This window comes from Lissotriton vulgaris, unplaced genomic scaffold (genome assembly GCF_964263255.1).
Source record: "Lissotriton vulgaris unplaced genomic scaffold, aLisVul1.2 SCAFFOLD_1988, whole genome shotgun sequence".
Lineage (NCBI taxonomy): Eukaryota > Metazoa > Chordata > Amphibia > Caudata > Salamandridae > Lissotriton > Lissotriton vulgaris.
In genome coordinates this window covers 321,210-338,015 of record NW_028255791.1, presented here as the reverse complement: position 1 = coordinate 338,015, position 16,806 = coordinate 321,210, and the positions used below count along the sequence as shown (strand labels likewise).

At 42.4% G+C, this 16,806-nt stretch overlaps 1 protein-coding gene across 1 annotated transcript in view; it reads right to left on the bottom strand.

Moving 5' to 3' along the window:
- Positions 1-16,806, bottom strand: part of LOC147658895 (putative RNA polymerase II subunit B1 CTD phosphatase RPAP2) — a 189,979-nt gene that overhangs the window by 106,283 nt on the left and 66,890 nt on the right. The window contains exons 3-4 of the mRNA XM_086952049.1: positions 12,084-12,198; positions 8,696-8,794 (exon numbers count right to left, since the gene is read on the bottom strand). Of these exons, the coding sequence (XP_086808175.1) occupies positions 8,696-8,794; positions 12,084-12,198 (214 nt within the window). The remainder of the gene's footprint in view (positions 1-8,695; positions 8,795-12,083; positions 12,199-16,806) is intronic.

The window sequence follows — 16,806 nt, the reverse complement described above, 5'->3', positions numbered from 1 at the left end:
AAAAGGCTTTGCCAGATAATTGACGTCATGAAAAGAGGCGTGCCTCCCTCCCAACTCCTTCCCCATTCTTGAAGAGCCAATGTCAGTATAGTTCTGGGGGGCTTTTAAAGAGTATCACTAGAAATCCTCTCCAGAGTCTCTTTTAGAAAGTGCCAGCACTTCAACGTAAACTCTTTAAAGGGCAATTCCTACATTGAAGGAATTTTATAAAAGCAGCGCCAGATATGACTTTTGAAGGACAGTTCAGTGACATAATTGCATGAAAAGTAAAGGGCAGAGGCAGCACTTGCAGGAATTTTAAAGAGCAGTGCATGCACTTCATTGACGTCACTGCAAACATTGTACAATGTAACAGTAATACTTCATTGCCAGACCTGAACATGACAGTGGCAGCAATCCCTACTCATAAAAGGCTTCGACCTCCATGAGGCTTTTAAATAGCAATGCCAGCTATTCCTTTAAAGGCTCGGAAACAGGTGTGCCAGTGCTTTGCTCAAGGCAGTTTAAAGGGAATCCTGTGTAAATCTGGTAATAACAAACTTATTGCATAAAAGAACAGAATTCAGATGGGATGAACATTGTTATAAGGAATTTAGGGCATGATAGCAAGAGATAGTTTTGGGAAAGGTTCTTAAAGTCTAATTTCAGCAGTTACTGAATAAGTGCTTACTTGTCTCAGAAAGAGTGATATTTAGATAATACTCTAAGATTTGCTTTTCAGGGCCGGTCTAGGATAGAAAATAGACCAGTGCACCAAAATAAAGTGACCTCCAGTAGTGAATTAGATAGCAAACAAGCACTGACATAGCCAATAGGTCTCGCCTATGGGACCTTATAAGTGTTTAGCCATGCAACAGTTGAAGTTGCACCAAGAATATTGTGCTGCATAACTAAATACTTATAAGGCCCCAAATGCGAGACCTATTGGCTATGCCAATGCTTGTTTGTGTTTAGCTACTGGTGTTACTTTAAAGTTCTCTAATCGGTTTATTAGTATTGTACTACCTCAAATATGGACACAATTAAAGCATGCACAAAGATGCTCTATCAAGAGTTCTGAGGTGCACACAATCCTCATATCTTAAATCTGATAGATATTTCAATAGGAGGTGCTGAAGAATAGGAACGTGGTCTCATTTCAGATGTACAATGGACAGAAGGTAAATAACAGCCGAGGCTGTGTCTACAACGGGGACACAGCGGTCAGGATCCACTCTGCTTGGGGATCAGTGAAACCACATAGTAGCTCCATAAGTGCAAAAACAGCCTCAATATTGATCTGTTTTCGGGAACACCCACATAGATGCTCGGCTACTTCTTGCCACCTTTCTAAAGCTTACAAAGTATGGCAACAAAAACTCATCCTCTGTGGACTCCTGGAGAAGACAGGGACCAGGAGAACGACAAACATCATGTTTCACTTATTGCAAGAGGTCTTCATGGGTCACACTAGTCCATAGTAATCTAGTAAGACTAGGAGCTCCCCCCAATCAAAAATATTTCTGTAGTTTGAAGATGATAGAGAATGAGAGTGTGTGCTACAACATGCTGGCTACTGAGAGATATTCTATAAATCTCTGGCAAGCTATCTTTATTTCCAAATTGCAGTCAACAAGAACCAATGGAAATCACGTGTTATTCAATCAGGCTGTAAAGACCTGGCTTTTCAAAAGATTATGCCAATTTGACTACACCTAACCAGCTTTCATGATTAGGAGGAAGAAACATCGATTCCCCGTGATGCTTCGGAGTTTATTCTACTGGGCTTACTTATGAAGCTTGAAACTCAAAGCCAACTTCAGCAAGTACCCAGATGCACTTGAGATCATACAAGGATTCGAGCATCACCACACTGACTCTGCCTAGTACAGAGCCAGAAAATCCATTGCCTAGGCTTCAACACTCTGTCCGTAAAATGCTTCTGTGATGTTTTAATTGGTCATATTTTGTGTGTGCAACACCACTATTGGGTGGACCAAGTGACTCATGTACATATTTAGTCTGATCTTTATTTAGTCACTGTCTGATGTAAATAGATGGCACCATCACTGTTCCTTGTGCAAACCTGGTGTTTGATCATGTCTTTAAGTGCCCCTCTGCCACGCTTGAACTAAACATTCTGTTCATATAAAATAGCTGTTTGTATATAGCCCATTTCTATGGGATTTTCTGCTCAGCCCCTCATATGCCCGGGCTTGTTACATAATGCCCACAGATATGTGGGTGGACTCTACATGTATAAACACCATGGATAGTTGTGTAATGTTTATTAATTTGGGTTACTCCCTACCACAATGGGTGGGCTCTCAGGTGGCTATTATGGCCAGCTGTATAATGACCACTATTATGGGATGCTCCCCAGTCATATCCGAGTGTACTCCTCAGGGCCTGTACTATGGCTGGTCATGCAATCGTTGTGCATCTGTTCTCTCTACAATGGCCTAATCAGAGCTGCTACTACGGCCGGTTGTATAGTTCCTATTCCTATTGGCTGATGTTTTACCACAAAACAGGACAACTCTGGCCCTCAAACACTGTCCCTATATGTCGCTCATCAGACACACACTACCATTTACGGCACTCACATAGAATAGCAAGCTACCATCTATAAAATAATATTGTTTCCTCATCAGGCATACCAATCACCATATAAATGCAACTAAAATACAAAACAATAAACTACCATGGCCAAACTAGGGAGGCACCACATCAGGGATGGCATGATCTTCCCAGTGATCCTCGAGGACCATGTGAGCAGTAAAATACACTTCTTCACCAAACTAGTGAAGGTCTGTATGGTCACTGAGCATACTAAAGCTAGGTAAATATTGCTCCCTCTTTCATTATCCACCACAAGACTTGTTGAGCCCAACACCCTTGGTGATGCTACCTTAAAATATCGGGTGCATCAAAAGAAACATGTACTTTCCACCACACTGCCTATAATCTGCATTCTGCTGTGGTCTCATAATGTCCCTCCAAATGAATGTTGGTACTATTGTACACGCCGAGGATAATACCAGCTGGAAATGAATTCTGGTTCTGTCCACTTTTCAATAGTGCCTCTAGAAATAATGTTAATCTTTGAACCAGAATCTCTAAGTAATGGCACAAACACAATATCTTAAATGGGATCTTTCAAAAGGATAAATCATCATATAATCTCGCACAATCAAAAGCATCCCATTGACACTACTGACTAAGTTTTGTTTAGTTTCTTTCAGCACAATCGTGACACTATTTCCATATAGGTTCATCTTGCAGGCCCTTGCAAAGTAATTTAAAGAGTTTACGTTGAAGTGCTGGCACTTTCCAAAAAAAACTCTGGAGAGGATTTCTAGTGATACTCTTTAAATCAAATGGTTAGAGCGGCAGACCCTGATGCAGAGGTCTGGCCCAGGACCAGGGTTCAATTCCCCGCCTCGGCGGGTCTTGGGCTCAAAATTCCTTGGACCTGATAATTCTCGCCTCGGTGCCTATTCCAATCATGGAGTCCCACTCTGCAACTCTGGGCAATAGCTTGCTTAATCTCCACAACGGCCCCCACAACGCTAAGGATGCCTGGCCTCCACCTTGGGGGTGCACAGGAGTGGACGCCTCACAGGGAAAGCAAGGATGGGTTCCACAGGTATTCGTACAAGCACCTTGAGACCCTTGCGGGTGAGTAGTGCACTATACAAGTATCAATTTACATTTTTTATTTACATTTCTTTCCCCTATACTGGGAACAGCTTAAAAGATGCTACATGACACTTTGTCCCAAATCTTTCATCTTTGGGACAAAATGTCATGTGATTCTGATTCAACATTCCTCCTCTGCTAGAACGGCTTGACAGTACTTCCAGCAGCCTCCACTTTTTATTCCTAACCACAGACACAGACTAAGACACACACACACACACACACTGTGTTTTCCGCCTCTTACTCAGTATCTTGTCATATTCCTTGAAGTCATGTATGATATTGGCAATTTTTACAGCTTCGTCCAAAGAGGTTGTAGGAGAGTAGGGTCTGCTTCCTATGGTCACCCCCACTTTTTGCTTTGCTTTACTTGTTTGACTTAGATATGGCTGTGGGCCTGCTAATCGGACCCACAGCACAGATGCACTCTCTCTAAATTCACACCATGTACTCTAGGTACATCCACAATTGGGAATTGCTTCACCTTGTCAGCCCCTGTAGAAGTGTACCATAGGTACTCAGGGCATAGGTGTAACCAAGGCCTACCAGGGGCTGCAGCATGTATTCTGCCACCCCTGGCTGGCCACTCAAATAGACACAACTGGCTGACCACTCAGCTGGGGCAAGGTCGTGTAATCCCCCTTGCTTAGGTGTAGTATTCCTATACCTACTTACATATAGACACATAGAAACCTATAAGTCACTCCTATGGCAGGCCTTAACAATCCTGAAGGCAGAGTGCTTGGTTATGTGTGAGAGGGTGCTCTGAGCTGAGCCTGTCTGCAGCTTTCGGAACCATGTCCTTATAGCTGTTCTATGATATTGCCATACCATATACTCTTAAGTGCATTATAACCCTCGCGGTTAATGCTAACTTTGGTTTGGATTTATCCAAACATGTCGTGTAAGGTGTCATACGCTTTGGAATCCTACCCACTCGCCAATTCTGGTGACGGGGGTAGCATTCCACCCTTCTAGAGGGAGAAGACATGTTAAGTCCAAAGATCCCGGTTAAAGTTAACCAGAGCCCCAGCATCACAATATGGATGCTGCTGCCACAGACACAAGTCTGACCTCCTGCTGCTGGGAGTCCTTCCAGCCACGGAGGTTTGGACAATAGGTTTCCTGCTTGGGGAGGTGCGAGCACCACCCCAGACAGGAGGATGTGTATTGGGACAGGGAGGGCTGAATAGATTGAGACACTGCCTGGAGCACACTAGGTGCTTCATGCATACCCCAGTTCAAACCGGTTGCTGGGGCACTCCAGCCCCAGCTACGGCGCGAAACTGAACAAAGGATAGGGGGTGTAACCACCCCCCTTCCTGGTCCCACCCATAGGAAGGACCTAGAAACTAATCCAGCCCCTTTTAGTTGTATAAAAGTAGGAGCTGTGTCCTTAGACTTTAGATTAATCCTGGAACCGACTTGAAACAAAACGCTGGACCCTTCGACATTCACCTGAGCTGAAGACTGAAGAATCTCCCTTGTGGTCAAGGAGTGACCACCCTGGGCAACCAGGCACCATCCAGTAACTCAATGGCTTGCTTGTCCCCGTTCCTGCCGGAACCCGAGCACAGAGCCTGACAAGACCCAGACTCCCAGACCTCTCTGACCCCACTGCACGACTCCAGCACAGCTGAGCACCGTGGAAGGCGTTGAGACACGTGGGACCGGACATCTTGGAAAGCCTGCAACTTGCTAACAGCGCAGCACCTGAGGCATCCTCGAAGCTGTGCACTGGGGACTGAGACACCCCGACACCGAGCTCCACCTGCACCGAAGACCAGCCCTCCACACTCCACGAGATCTGCGTGGGGCCCTTCTGCTTGTGTTCTGCTCAACGCGTTGTCCGGTTGCTGGCCCGTTGGCTAGTAGCCCTATGGCGACGATCCTTTTGAAAATCCATCGCTGGTCTGGTTGCTCTAGACTGGCCCTTGCTTCCCTGAAAAGGTGAAGTACCTCAGACCCTCCTGGTCTGCACCAGAAGCCTTTTGTGTATCCTGCATGGGTTGCCTTTGCTTAGGCTTGTTGGCTCCGATCTTGAAGTCGACCCCTCCATCTGCGAGAACCTTCGTGTGACAGCTCCTCTCCAGCACCTGTCGTCCTCGACGCCTCCTGGTCCGCGTGGCTGCAAAGACAAGCTTCCCGACAGCACCTGATTGCTCCTCGACGACGTCTTGTTCCTTCCTGGTTCCACCCGGTCACTGGCTAGTGACCTAGACTCTGTCCCCTCTGCTTTCAGGTCTTCTTAAACTACGATCCACCCTTGGATCCACCCGGACATCTTCTTCCTGGTCGCCTGCAGCATCTTCTTCCAAGGCTCCATAGGAATCAACGCGGAAACCCGACACACTTTGACACCTATGCACCCGCAGCCCGTGGGGGAGGTAACGCAAGTACTTTGGTGCTCCTCTAGGGATTGACTATCCTAGTGTCTGGTTTTGTTAGTTGTATCTTCCTAGTTAGACCGGAAGTGTCCTAAATTTCCATTTACTTACCTTTTACGTACCCATTGACTTTCTATTGACTCGCGCGTGAGTGTACTGACACTGCACGTGCCGCCTCTGGGCCTCCTACTCCTACCCTAAGGGTCATATAGTGTAGCCTCAGCGATTCCCTAGGCCTTTTCCTTTCCCAAATCGTGGTTATGTGCTTTTGCCTCTGACTTCATAAAGAGTTCAGAGGAGTGTGTTGGTAAATAAATACATATATATTTTATATATATCCTGTGTGGTGTCCTTTCATGTGGTATTCAAGGGGTTACATATGGTAAAACAGCCGGCTTTCCAGGCCCTCAGGAGTCTTTTAGCTTAAGACTGTTCTGTCCACGCTACCTCTAGGATAGCTGGTCTATAAGGTTGACTTTACAACTATCACCATAAGGGTTGTTTGGACTGGTGCAATGTGTTCACTAGAATAGTGAACATCATATACCAGGCCAACTTCTCACAGAGGTGTTCTTGCAATTGATTGATGTTGCTTGAGAATCCTTTTGTTAAAGACTCTAGTAAAGGCTTCAAAACTTACACTTTGCAATGAGGACTCTTATTGAAACAGCGTACATAGCTACAGATTCAGCAGACTGTGCTCTTTAAAAAATATGTGTCTCCTTACTACCAGATTCGGTGGCTAGCAAAAAATGTTTTCTAACCGCCTGTTGCTTCTTCATTCTCATAGAGTATATCCTCTTCACCCTCTTAAACAAACACAGGAAGATTTCTTGCCTTTTCAACACCAAGAGTATTTGAGTAACCACCTTTTCCTATCTTATTTGAATTTGACACCATCAATATCTCACAACTAAACGTTAAATGACCTGAACCATTCCTTCCAAGCATTTGGTGGCAGAGGAGTGATAAACAGCTTAATAGCAAATAACTATGTAATCAGAAAATGAGCAATACATAGGAGAGCAGGTTTGGTGAAATAGAACATACCAAAAAGCCTGGAGGAAAAAATTGGAAAACTAGTAAAAGTGTACACGAAATAGTCAGGGTTATTCACAGAATCAAAATAGTCTCACAGAGTTGCTTGGTCAATGTGACTAGCTCCTAAATGGCTGAATGTAGGAAAACAATGAGGCACTGGGCTCTCACCAAGACTAATTGACTTGATTGTCAGGGTGCGAACGGTTACAAATTAGGCTGAAACGCATACTTCATGGTTAGTTGCACTTATTGCTGATGTGTTTGTGTGTGCATAATAAACTCACTATGGCTACACGATACACTCTGAAATCCTCCTCTGATGTTGCTGTTACGACGCGCCATCCTAATGAAATGGCATCCTCGAACCTCTGGACACTAGCATTCTAATGCAGCCTGGGGGCGATTTCCTGCTCCAAGGTTGATCAGCTGCCAACTCAGTAATCAAACAGAAAAGCTCACCCATTTTCTCAGAGTTCAGCAGGGGGTGGAGTTCAGGGGGCACAAGGTGCAGATAGCCAGTGCAGATGAGGTGCATCAGAAAGTCCAAGCAGACAAACGTCTGTATGTGCAACTCAAGGTTTCGCAGTGCTCATCGGCACTCGGTCAGTGTTAGGAAGGAAACACTGCTCAGGTGCAAATGTGCTGAAGAAAAGGATTTGAATATGATAAGGAGAGGAGTAGGGAAGCCATTAATCTGCTGGCGACCCTGCAACTGGTGTTCAGTCCACCATGAGACTCCCGCTCCCCATACGCCAAAATGCATATCTCATGGACAGCAATACTCTACAGTGCAAGGTAAGGAAGGTCAGAACTATTCCCCTGGCCCTCTCAATGTAGTTTTGCTTCCTCAAACTATTTTACCCAAATAAAGAATGCAAGTGCCAAACTAACCTTAAATCGTTTGCTTTTCTCATGGTGAGAAGTCTACAGATATTCTCAAATATAACTGGTAGGACAATGCTACCCACTTTGGCACAATACGTTTGCTTCTTATGTCTCATCAAGATGGGCCATGAACAAATACTTGGAATGATTTTTGACTTTTCACGAAAAGTCACTCAAAGAGTTCGATGGGCAATAGATGTTAGTAGACTTGTGTCAATAACTGCACATTTCACTAGATGCATGCCAGAATGAGCCGTGCATACGTTCCCTTAGAGTCCCTTGGTGTGGCAAGGAGACTAACTGTCCTGCATAATTTCTAATACAGCATTCCCAGTATGTTTCTAATCACTTCTACTTTTATTGCAATAACAATTTAAATGTGATGATTTTTCAAACAGAGCAAATGACCTGCACTACTGAGTGAGGATTAACTGAGGTTGAGCATTAGCACTCCAGCATAGCGCACAATGGCAGTCAAAATGCATATGATTAAGAAATGTTCCACATGCCACTACTTCCAGCTACATCATTTGAGAAAATGCTTGAGAGAAACATGGAAATGAAAATTCAATCTTATTCAAGACATGTCAATACTTTAGTGTAGAGAGAACACAATATAAATCAAAAGAATTATCTGGCATGGATATAATTAAAGATTTAAAATAAAAATAGACAGTTTTAGTTAAAACGGTTCAACTTACATTTTTCAGCTTATTTCGACATAAGGGATAGCCACATAATCGAATGATAAACCGCTCATCTATCGTGTCTTTGTAATGAGAAGGTGTCATAAATTTACCCTATGTAGAAATATGAAAGAAAAGCTGTTTGAAAAACTAAGCTCATCAATGTTATTTTCATTATAAATTCTTCATTAAAAAAAAAGTAAAATCTCCAAATCGGCAGTACAACTGTCTTGGTTTCAGAGACTTAAAGCAAATGTTCCCTCTTACCACTGAGAAGCTGCACAATGAGAAGAAGTTCTCCCTGAACAGCAGTGTTTAATCTGTGTTTGTCTTTGTAGGTGGATGGCTCTAGCATTCATTTTTGAGGATTTGAGATTAATTTTCCATCATCAAACTTTCACCCAGAACAAGAGAGGGAAACACAAGGAAGAAAGGAGACAGGAAAGTAAGGTAGAATAACAGTGACAGAGAAGAGGTGAAAAAGAACGTGCACATCAGAGAGTAAGAGAGAAAGTGTAGGTTCATGGAAAAAAGAGGCACTGCTGAAATCAAGATAAGGAATCCCTGATATTTGGAAACCCCAAATTTGATTTTGCGGGCATTGGGCTACTAAATGAAAAAAAACACTTTGGGGCCCTGAACTTAACTTTTGTATTAATTTATTTTGACAAATTAACTTATGGTGAACAAGTACAGGTTTGGATTAACAGGAAACGACAAAACTATCCGAGGTTTTGAATTTGTGAAATGCGGCACATACAGATTACTTGCCTAATAGTTAAATGCAGTCATACCTATCCATGTAATAGCACACAATATAATTTACAGTGACTCGGACATGGGAAACGAAAGCCGTCCAGCAGGGGATAACTTTTCGGGTCACAGAAGTCTTCTATTAAGGACTTTGGGACAGTTTCAATAAAGGATGTATGTATGAAACCCATAATTGTATCCATGGGTGCCGATCCCAATATTTAATGTTTGTTCTTGAATATATGTATGTAGGTTCTTTCAAATTAAACTTCATGTAACAGTAGAAAAGTATAGTAAAATGGTACAGAAGCCTTTTATTTCAGTAGAATACTTTGTGCAGTGCAGAGTGTGCTCTGGTTTGAAAGAGAATGGCATCTGAAGCCAGGAGCTAGGTCTGTGTTGTGGAAGCGGAATGGGATCGCCAGGGATCCGATCTGAGCTGGAGGGCAATATTGGTATGCATGGGATAAAGCATATTGCTGTCAGAAACATGTCAGAGATGTCCCTCTTAATAGTTTTACTGAGTCTGGAGATAGGAAAGGTAGCATGAGTCCTTTCGTCCATACAGGAGGGTTCACTTGACCTTTGAATACTTGTGATAGGATGCTCTTATGCGAAACATACTCTCGACAGGATCTCCTAAAAAAGCACTTTCTTACCAATAATGTGCCTCCACATTTCTGCAATGTACGGTGCCTTCCAAAAGTCACCACTTTTACTCCAAGGAACTCAATTACAAAACCAGGACTATCTTTCTACCTTCAGGCTGGAAAAACAGCATAGGAGTGTCCCTATATCTGTGCAGGTCCCCATCACCACAGAGGGAAACGACCAATGTAATGAAATTCCTAACTAACAGAAGGCAATGTGTCGGGAGCAGCTAAAAAAAATTCGCTCTCTGCTTGTTGAGACATTTAAATACCTAGATTTGGTGAAAAATAAAAGGTGATTTCCCAGGTGAAGGAACTCTGAAAATTTTGAAAAAGAAGCAGGAGCATAACCTGAACCGGGGAACCAAAAGGACAAAGAAGGTGGATTCAATCCAACCTCTCCCCTTCACGCATTGACTGACTGAAGACAACTCAGTCACAGTATTCAGAATGCCTCATTTCAGGTGCTTTTCATGAACTGAACTTTACACTCTCACAGGTATGTATAAGCACCTCCAAAATCAATGAACACAGGAAATCGAGGAACACACACAAACGTATTTGTCAGGCTGCTGCACACGAAGGGAAAAGAAAAGTGCTTTCATTCTGAAATGAACTGTGTCAGAACGACTGGCTACAATGAAGCCAATGGTTAGGTAGATAGAGAGCTGCAGAGGCTGCATGGACGGGTGACAGCATGTGGATAAATACATTTCAATAAGTTGTTGTTGGTGGTTGCTTCCTGCACCTCTACCAGTTACTGTCCCAGGCCAGTACTAACACCCTCATAAGGAAGGCAGGAGGAGATGATTCGGAACAGTAAACCATAAAGTGAGGTAGACCACCAAGGTCTGGCAAACCATCGGGCTTTGTAGGTGGTAGGACTGGTAGCCTGTTCGGAGTTCATAGGCTTATCACTCAGAGCTAAGCTCGCCACTTAGAGAAACACAGCAGCCCATCTACCAATTGTTCCAAGCAGGGATCAGGAGTTGTTCCCCAATTGAAGCAGGTTCCCAAGCTGTTCCTCCTTTCCCTTAAATAGCCAGAGCTTACAACCTGTGAAAGAGTGTGGTATATTAAAGAGTCGCACGTGAGTTCAAAATAAGATTAAGAAGTTCATAGATTTATGTTACATTATGGTAGTTGTATTTGCAGAAGAGAAAAAAACATAATTATGTAATTTACTCTTCATCAAGTGAGAGGCAGGTTTGTCTATCTCAGATCCTTTGATTTATCACAGACAGGTGCAGAGAAGTGAATGGGTCATGGCTCAGTGAGATGAGAACCACTTCGGAGGGTAAATGGGGTGAAAAAAGGCGCTACTCACAACAAACGACGCAGCTTCATTTGGAGAAACCTAGCGTAGTATGAGCCACCTCAAACACTTTAGCTAGTAAAGCAAGGTAATGAATTTCTTCCATCCTTTGTTTTAGTAAAATATATCTTCGGTACTCACCACAGATTTATTCCAGTCAGTGTCGTTATTACTGCCTGAAACAAAGCAATGCCAGTACAGAACAGACTGTACATGCACAGACATGAAACCAGGTAGATCCGCAGTGAACTGAAAGTACCTGTGAAGCCACACAACCATGCACACCCGTGTCTAAAGAGAACCCGGCACCGCATGTACAGAGCGGTTGAACCTACAGGAAGGTATTCTGTCAGACACGGCCGGCATGGCTGCAGGTGGAGGCTGGTGGGATGAAACCGACATTAATCCGGAATCTAAACAGATCCGATATACTTGGGAAAGAATATTGTGACCACTTCGATAGAATTTATTCAGTCACAGAGTTCTAGAAGGCAATAATGTGAAATCTCTAATAGTAATAGGAGTAGTGTTGAAATGTTATGTTCTTCATTAACACAGTAATAGAAGGAAGAGGGGCCTCTATCAATATCTCTAGCAACACATAATGTACTCCAGGTCCAAGCCCTCACGGAAGCGATTTCTGAAATAGAAAGAAAGGCAGTGACCGATAAAAAGAAATACATACGCAGTCCAGAAGGAACTCTTCGGTTACATCTTCTTCAAGCAGGCTCTCGACCATATGTAGAGCCCGTTTATCCAATTCAATCTTCCTCTTGATCGCTTCCTCGAGAGCCTCTTTTCTGTCACAATAAGAACAGCAGCTATTTATATAGTACACACCAGAAACATTTTATTGTGACACTCGAAGAATAAGTGTCAGCATTAACAGAACATTGTACTGTCCTCTGAATGAGAAAAGGTTGAATAGACCCAGCTGGAATGCAATCTGCTGACCTCCAGGTTAAGCACTCACTCTTGCGCCAGGCGCTCAACCCACAGCACCCTTTTATTAAGGTGACTTTTATTAAGCCAGGGTGTCCAATGTAGGCTCAGGAGGACTATGTCCAACCCAGGGTTCCAGGATATTCACACAAGATAAAATAACATACAGTTAATCGACATAGACCTCATTTACATGGTCAGCAGTTATTCTGATAATGTGAACATGCCATAGGTTAGTCTGATGATCTGTCCTTGATTTAGGCCTCCTGCCCCGAAGCTGGACAAACATGACCCACTCTGGCAACATAATCTCAATTTATTCAAAAACTGATCACAAGAGAAAATAATTTGGCAGGTTTGGAAAGCTAGTTGGCCACTTCAATAATCGCATCAAGCAATTTTGCCCATTTTGGGCGCTGATGTTGAAATGAGAAAATAAGTCAAGGCACCGACTGTAAGAGGTACATAAACTCAAGCTAGCAGGGTCTAATGCAGATGATAAAATAGTTCCAGCTTTTAGGAATTGGGTAGATTAATCCTCATGTCTGTGTGGGTAGAAGTAATATTGTGGAAATGATCGCAATATTTAAAATACGGTTCTGCTTTAATCAACTATTTATTTAAAATGAAATTCCTTTATATTTATAAGGTATCCCATGTGATGCTTACCCAATTAAAAATGCACATGTCAATGGATGACGCAAGCTTAATGTTTCAGGGAATGTGCACAAAAAATTTAGCCTATACTTGGATCCAACAACGAACATGAAGACCTTCAGAACCAACATAGTAGAAAGATTTCAACTATTGAACATACATAAAATTCACCAAAGCATTTATTTTCACACAGCAAATACACTTTTTTCCTCAACAACTCTCAGCAAAATTAACTATTGTAGCAGCCTTCTAGTCGCCTTTTCTATATTTTTAGCTAACCTTTGCCCCCAGAAGCCTCTTCACATTATCTAGTTATCATCCAATCAGACAAGTCACCAGGACCCTGCAGTCAGCGGGGCTGCCTCTTTATGCGCACCTTGCTAATGGATCACGCATTATAGTCAAAGCACGATCGTGATCACAGCCAAAATGGATTCATTATGCAGGGCTCATCATGTGGCGCCACTGTTTTTCATGACAATACCAGCGAGGTTAGCCAATAACTGTGACATGCTTTAACTGTTGTGCTTATGAAAAACATAACACTTTATATAAGGTTTGATCAAAACTCTAGAAAGTAAAACGTGTTGAACTCGCCAGCAGTGGACAACAACTAGTGAAGTCATGACAGGATAAGATGATAAAACAATGTGATTACAACATTGAAAAAAGGAAGAAAAATAAAATGACTCAATGAATAAGACTCTGACTTATGATTCTTCACTGAAACAGATTTGAAACTATATGAATGAATGATGTAAGGAACCATTGGCTCCAAAGAAAAGTGCACTTATCCTAACGGAATGGGGAACTCCTAAACCGATCATTGCAAGAATAGTAATTTTTACCCCATCACTATCCAACACTCTCCCTACTGTTGCACTCACTGGAGTGGAAATTGTAATTTTTAACCCTACACTCTCAAACACTTAGTAAATTGTACCCCTACACTATCCAACACTTACCCTACTGTTGCACTCACTGGAGTAGGAATAGTCATTTTTACCTCTACACTATCCAACACTTACCCTACTGTTGCCCTAAAAGTATTATGCAGTGTTATGGTATGCATTGTAACGGAATGCATTGTAATGGTAGTTTTAAAAAATGCGTTGTAATGGCATGCATTGTAAAATCATGCTATGTAATGGTAGTTGCGATGTAAAGACTGTTGTAAAATCATGTGTTGTAATTGCATGCATTGCAACGTCATATACTCCCAAAGAGCTGAATGATACACATTGCTGCCATCGATAACAGAGTATTAGGACAACAAAAGTGCTGAGTGATACACATTGCTGCCATCCGATAACAGTGTACTAGGACAACCAAAGAGCTGAATGACACACATTGCTGCTATCGGATAACACTGTGTACTAGGTCACCCAAAGAGCTGTATGATACACATTGCTGCTATCCGATAACACTGTGTACTAGGACACCCAAAGAGCTGAATGATACACATTGCTGCCATCCGATAACTGTACTAGGACAACCACAGAGCTGAATGATACACAGTGCTGCCATACGATAACTGTACTAGGACAACCACAGAGCTGAATGATACACAGTGCTGCCATACGTTAACAGTGTACTAGGACAACCAAAGAGCTGAATGATACACATTGCTGAAATCCGATAACAGTGTACTAGGATAATCAAAGAGCTGAATGATACACATTGCTCCCTTCCAATAAAAGTGTACTAGGAAAACCAAAGAGCTGAATGATACACATTGCTGCCATCCAATAACACTGCATACTAGGACAACGAAAAAGCTGAATTATACAGATTGCTACCATCCGATAAAACTGTGTACTAGGACAACCAAAGAGCTGAATGATGCAGATTGCTGCCATCCAATAACACTGTTTACAAGGAGACAACCAAAGAGCTGAATGATACACACTGCTGCCATCCAATAACAGTGTACTGGGAAGACCCAAGAGCTGAATGATACACAATGCTGCCATCCGATAACAGTGGACTAGGATAACTAAAGAGCTGAACTATACACATTGATGTCATCCAATAACACTGTGTACTAGGACACCCAAAGAGCTGAATGATACACATTGCTGCCATCAGATAACACAGTGTACTAGGACAACTAAAACGCTAATGATACAGATTGCTGACTTCCGATAACACTGTGTACTAGGACAACCAAAGAGCTGAATGATACACAATGCTGCCATCCGATAACAGTGTACCAGGGTACCCAAATAGCTGAATGATACACATTGCTGCCACTCCCTTTAATCACAGTAGCATCATTAAGAATGTGAATCCATACATAACTAAACTATCTGTACCAATGTATTAACAACCAACTTTCTTCTACATTACAAAGTGCATGCAAGTATTCAGTGTCCAAACCCCAAGAATTTTTATTACATAGTACTAAATGCAACACTTACAATAAACATTAGACTCACTCTGGGCTTCATGGAGTTGAGAGCTACTCGCCCACAAGGCACCGTAGCACCGTGTCTGCTGGAGTACGCACTATATACATCTACAATACAATACAAAAGTCTCTAATGAACCCCAAACCAAGTTCCCATTTAAAGTGTATGCAAGGGAAGTGCACACTTGGACCAATGATGATATTTGATTTTATGGACACTGCCTTCTTCATGTACAGTATAGTCAACAAGGTGCAGCTCCAAACAGAATAGTATACAGGCCCAGCACAAGTACAGAGTCATATTGGAGAACAATCCAAAACACGCAATAGTAGTAGCATTTATAGCGTCTCAAGGTTTATTTGAGCTTGCACACGGATGGAATCGTGCAACATCAATCCCAACAAACAGACGCCCACCAACTGAACTGTACAATATCAATCCCAACAATCAGATGCACACCAATGGAATCATGCAACATCAATCTCAACAAACAGCCTGGCACTAGATAAAAGGATGGCTTAAACGGCCAGCAAAGGGAACCCAGTTGATGGCAGGAATACATCCCATCAATAATTAAACAACCTGCAATTTGTAGAAAAAATCCTTACTATAAATTTCATTTCCAAATTAACTTATTTTAAATCATTTATTGTACTTCAATCATGGATTTCACGGTTATCCAAAATAATTATTTAACCCAAAATGTATGTGTTGGACCTGGGGTCACCAGACCACATAGGGTAGCCTGGCACAGAGTAGGAAGGTCTAACCCAAAGGCAAAAGTGATAAGCTTGCGTCGCACCCTTACAGTAACTTAGCGTCCATCCATTCAAAAACGAAACTACACCAGTTTAGAAAAACACGGGCTGTTTCATAAAATCTCTTCGTAGTTTTCTTTTTGTTTCTTAGCAGTGTTTCATAGAATATCTCTACCGTAGATTGTTAGCATATGCACATTGACATTTTAGCATTAACATAAGCAATGAGTAATACACAACTGTAGTTGAGGTAATTAGCAAACATAAAGGTTCCTTGCAGTCATACGCGACTGTACTTTACCCATGAGGGTTCAATGTTATTATTGGCAGTAAAATTCAGATTTCCAGTAACCATTCAACAATTAGTCCACAAGTACTGGGGTTCACAGAGGGGTATCTGAACTCAAACAAGCAAGATATTTCGACAGTTCATCCAGCCATATAGTTGGATTTATACCCCCAATGTTTTGACAGATTGTTCCAGTGACATTCCTAGGCTTTTAAACAACTCTGAGGAAAAGAATCCCTTCCCGACCAAGGTTTTCCTATTCCTAGCACAGCCCTGTTATCTTGGCAATAAATCAACTTCCTTCAGGAATTGCTTCAAAACAGATAACCCTAAGTTGCGCTTTTTCTGAGG